Source organism: Cyprinodon variegatus, unplaced genomic scaffold, assembly GCF_000732505.1.
Source record: "Cyprinodon variegatus isolate N-32 unplaced genomic scaffold, C_variegatus-1.0 Scaffold732, whole genome shotgun sequence".
Lineage (NCBI taxonomy): Eukaryota > Metazoa > Chordata > Actinopteri > Cyprinodontiformes > Cyprinodontidae > Cyprinodon > Cyprinodon variegatus.
Genome location: NW_015151185.1, coordinates 56,711 through 61,877, shown reverse-complemented (window position 1 = coordinate 61,877; position 5,167 = coordinate 56,711). Strand labels below are relative to the sequence as shown.

Genomic DNA, 5,167 nt, shown 5'->3' with positions numbered 1-5,167 from the left:
CTAAAGTCACGCTAACATCGGGGTAACGTCATGCTAACCTCGAACATCAGGCTAACGTCGGACTATCGTCAGGCTTACGTCACGCTAACATCGGGGTAACGTCATGCTAACCTCGAACATCAGGCTAACGTCGGACTATCGTCAGGCTTACGTCACGCTAACATCGGGGTAACGTCATGCTAACATTGGGCTTACGTCAGGATAACGTCGGGGTAACGTCAGGATAACGTCGAGCTAAAGTCAGGTGCGTGTCGGACGGCATACCTTGTTGTAGATGTAACAGTTGGTAAACATGGTGTTAAAGTCCTGCATGGCCTCACTGGCGCTCCAGTAATAGTTGTTCTCCAGGCGTTTCTTGATGGTCCCCATGTCCATGGGGTTCTTGATGACCTTATGGTAGTCCTGCAGACAGAGGTGTGAGTTGAAGGCCTGGCTCTATGCTAGCCAGGCTAACGGTAGTGAGCGTCCACCTACCCACAGACAGAGCTTAATGGCGTCCACCGGCTGGTAGAAGGGCCAGGCGAACTGATGCTTCCACAGCGTCTTCACCACCACGTTCTGCATGTACTGGAGCTGGTTGGTCTTCCTGTGACACAAACACACACGGGTCACACACAGCGCTGCCGTCACGCACAGCGCCGCCGTCACACACAGCGCCGCCGCCACGCACAGTGCCGCCGCCACGCACAGCGCTGCCGTCACGCACAGCGCCTTTCGTCCAGCTGAGCCTTACCTGCCAGGTTTGTTGGGGTTGGACACCTCTGGGGGGGGCGGGTTGGTGATGGGAGGGGGGCTGGCGGGCGCAGCCTCAGGGGCGTCCGACATGGTGGACGATGGAGGCACAGCAATGCACCGTGGGAATGCAGCGTCTGACGCGGTGAGAAAACGTGGCAGCCCAAATGAGGGGGGAGGGGGGCGGGGGTTCAGGTGTTTTCAGTTCAGGCGCTGCAGGTGGAGACGCTTCGGCTCAGACGATCCCCCGTAGAGACCAACTCCCATCGCAGGACCTGCAACAGACAGACCGTTAGCCCCGCCCACGCTGACATCATGTCTCCTAACGGTCGACTGAGACGTCATGTTTAGCAGGAGACCTGCAGAGGACTTTATGATGTCACTTCTATGAGCACTGAGCCGACCAATCACAGCCTGGAGCTGTTCACTGATCGTTCTGACTCAAGTTCTTATTTCCTCATTGGATGATTTTTCTAGACCGGTTGATTAATATCAGCAGGTCTAGAAAAATAAAACTTTACTGTTTTAAACAGCGCGGGGGTGGGGCAAAAATGTCTATCCTTTTAATTATGACGCTCACAGATGTCCGATTCATTAATGCGGAGCTAAAAGATAATCCTGTGGCGGCGCTTGGTGACTCATGACCACCGGTTGTTGGACCCGTCTGGTGGAGCTCCTGCCCCGGTAGCACCTCCGGAGGTCTGCAGGAGAAGGAGGAGTGATTCTCTAACTGCAGAAAACTGATGGAAGCTTTTATTTTGAAGTTTCAGTAACACAGCCCCCGAGCCTTCAGTTCCCACACCGACCCAGGAAGCCCGACGGTCAGCGAACGCACCATGGAACCAATGTGGCGCAGAGCAGCCAAGTAGATGCTAACCGGACCCAGCAGCTCCACCAGAACCCCCCCTTTCCTGAAGGAACCTTTCTGGACTGCAGTGGGAGAACTGGGAGGCGTACAGCAGTGCTGCCATATCAGCAGAACCCGGGTCTGAAGCTCACGATGTTCCACAACAAGCCGGAACAAGACCAGGGACTCTCCAACCGAGCCAACACTTCAGCAGAACCAACAGGAAACATCTGAAAGGACATGCTTGATGAGGTTCTGGTCCAGATCCAAAACCTCAGATGGAACCTCTGGTGGACAGAAGAAGGAGGTGTGTCGGGTCAGAAGCAGCAGGAACGACATCTGGGAGGAACTTTCTAGAACCAAATGTTGGATCGGCTGGTAATGAAGACGTTCTTCTCTATCGGGTTCTTCAGGCTCGGATCGGATCTGCTGAGCCCAGGCCCGGTTTACTGGGAGCTAAACTGGGAAAGCAAAGCAGACAGACTGGTCTCCTTAGAGCTCAACAGAACCGGGTTTGGACTCAAAGCTGAATGGAAAACATCCCATCTAGATTTAATCCCCAGAACTTCTACAGTCACAGAAACTGGTTCTGAGGTTCTTTTACTGGAGGTGCACCAGTTGGGCGATTCCAGGAACCAGTTTCTGGATCCAAACTGCCGGTTCTGATCTTCAACGGTGTAACAGGAGCAACGCTGCAGCAGGTTCTAGGATGGAGGCAGAGGTTCTGCAGCCCTCAGATTGAATGCCATGCTCGGGTCGGCGGTTACCAGAACCGCTCCGACCCGATCAAAACCGACTTCCACCTGAGACGTATTCTTTAAGTTTTAACTGAACAATCTTGAAAATATCCTTTTAATTTGACCCTTTATGACTAAAACCTGGTTATAGATGATCAGACCGACGCCTCGATCATTCAGGCCGACCATCCATCAGTCCGTTTTCCTGAATCCACTTCAGGGCAAAGTTCTGTTCTGCGTCTGTGACGTCCAGCGCGTCCATGTTGAACGGGTCCGACCAGCAACCAGCTCACCACCAATGGAAACTCCAGGAAAGGTGAATAAAGGAAAAAATGACCTTGGTCTGACTGAAAGCTACAAGCAGAAGGGAGCTGCAGTTCTGCATTTGGCCACAGGTGGCGCCATCATTAGAAAACTCCATCATGACTCTTTAAAGCTGAAACATCTGGGTTCATCAGAACCTCTGGAATAAAGACGAGCGACTCCTTTTGGTCGTTTATCAGAACTAAACGCTGAATATTTCGAATGTTTTAGATCAGTTTAGTTGTCCAAAGGAAACCTGAGCTGGAAACAAACACCAAGCTCCTTAAACCAACAAACATGCGATGCCTTCACAGCGAGTTAGAAAACCAGGAAAACTAGAAAAACACTAGAATCAGCAGAATCCAGATCAGTTCAGGCTCATTTTAGACGGCCAAACATAAAGACATTTCATCCCAGCGCTGCGTGTCCCGTGACATCATCAATGACCCCTCACCCCCCCACCATGGACTGTTCTCCCTGCTGCCCTCTGGAAGAGGCTTCCCAGCATTCAATGCAGGACCAGCAGGTTCTGCAGCAGCTTCTTCCCCACCGCCATCACACTGATGAGAAAACTATAAATCATGTCAGAGGGTTTATACACGAAGGAGTAACTCTAATTGACTGCTTTTAAATGCTCTTAGAAATAATTTGAATGCCATCAATATATCTTTATATATCTATATATATTTGTTATAATGCAGTAAAATCCTTCGTCATCTTTACCATGGACAGGCTGCAGCCATGTCACATATTCCGCGTTTTCCAGCCCAAAATTGACATTTTCCAATTCTCTGGCCTTTTCTCCGCCTCGAGCTTCTTTTCCGAACATTTTTACGATCAATCGGAAGCAGATCTACGCAAATATTGCAATATAATATATCTGAAAGTGTTTTATTAATCATATGTATTTTTTTAAATAAAGCATTTTGAATGCAACAATTATCACATTTAATGAATTGTAATGCCAATTAAGGCCTTAATTTGAAATTATACTTTAATGACCCGCTGAAAGCCTGTTTCACACTGATAACACCAAACCAAAACTCTGCATATCTGCTCTATATATATTAATGCTCTGAACTTCCAGATCAATGCCTTTTATTCCATGTTTTTCCTCCCACACTGTTTACATTTGATCACTGCTGAACTTTAAGAAATTGAAATGAAAGCTGAACTAAATTAAATGAAGTTTTGGTTAATCTTCGTTATTCAGACTTTACAACCTGAAACAGAGCATGACATCGATGTGGTTCTATTAAACTCCAAGGGACCGATGCGCTGCCCTCAGGCTGGACAGAACCGCAGGAAATCCTATTAGTTCCAATTTGGACCCAAGATTGAGCTATTGGGCATTTTCAGGAGCAGAAAGTTCTGCTCATTGGGCCATCAGAACCTCCTGCTTCCTGCACAGACCTTAACAAATGCACAGTCAATGATTTTCAAAGGCCTGGAAGCCCTTGCACCCTGTGCAATGCCCTGACCCCCCCACTGTCCAGTATTAATTGTACTTTATCATTTCCTCCCATTCTGCACAGCCAGCGACATTAAAATCGCTCCATAAACCAGGATCTGAGGTGTTTACTGGAGTCTGAGCTTCATCACTATAGTGAAGCATTTCTGGAGGCCTCTGCCTGGACTCATCATCACTTTATTCCCTCCAGCTGTAAACATTAGCATCCAGAAATGGACCCAGTCCGAACCTGCAGCTGGATTAGAACCACTTAAAGCCAATCAACCGAACCCCACCAGCTCCTCTGATACCGGGGAACCTGGCTGAGCCCGAACCGCACCTCCAGGAGCCCCGCAGGCTGGGCCGGGCAGCCGGGTTCTGCTGCAGCCTGTTCCCGGGGAGCCCAGCTGCCCGCTCGCCTCTGCCGTTATGCGGCTAATGACCGAGCTAGCAGCTAGCGACCGTTCGCCCCGCAGATAGTCCTCCTAACTGCGGATCCGCTGCGCCCCTCCGCTGCCCTGCAGCCCGCAGCCGTGAGAGCCGCAGCGGCCGCAGCTGGGACGCTGTTCCGATCGCCCTTTGGACCGAAACCTCCTCCTACCGAGCCAGAAAAGATGGCGGGCAAGCCTCGGCTAGCAGCTCGCTCCTAGCAGACCGAGCGGAGCTCCTTACCGGGGAGCCAGGGCCCGCTCGGTGGGAGGGGGCGGAGTGGCAGGGTGTGTGTGGTGGGGACACATCGACCCTATGTGGGTTTAGGAGGTGTTTGGTACCGGAGTTATTGGGCCAATTCTCCCATATCTGCTTCTCCTCCCGCTCCGTGCTGCTAGCCTGCTAGCTGTTAGCCTGTTCGCTGAGCTTTGTCTGAAGGCGCCGAGCGGCCAGCAGCCTCCGAAACACCGCGACCCGAAACATCCGCTCCTCCCCGCCCCGAACCCAGCCTCCAGAACCCCCCCAGCCCGGTTTACTTTGTTCTGTGGTGCTCCGGTTGGTCCAGCGGCGGATCCAGAAGCTTCTCTGCTGGGTTTTTATTTAATGGCCAAGTAGCATAATAGATGAGTTATCAGCTGTCCACACTGTGCGCATGCGCCAAGCCAAACC

The 5,167-nt window shown here is 51.1% G+C and overlaps 1 protein-coding gene across 1 annotated transcript in view; it reads right to left on the bottom strand.

The window, feature by feature from the left end:
* LOC107097904 (bromodomain-containing protein 3-like) overlaps positions 1-5,167 on the bottom strand; it is a 16,727-nt gene extending 11,560 nt beyond the window's left edge. Inside the window, exons 1-4 of the mRNA XM_015395251.1 lie at positions 5,035-5,167; positions 734-1,007; positions 475-586; positions 265-402 (exon numbers count right to left, since the gene is read on the bottom strand). Of these exons, the coding sequence (XP_015250737.1) occupies positions 265-402; positions 475-586; positions 734-825 (342 nt within the window). The 5' untranslated portion in view covers positions 826-1,007; positions 5,035-5,167. The remainder of the gene's footprint in view (positions 1-264; positions 403-474; positions 587-733; positions 1,008-5,034) is intronic.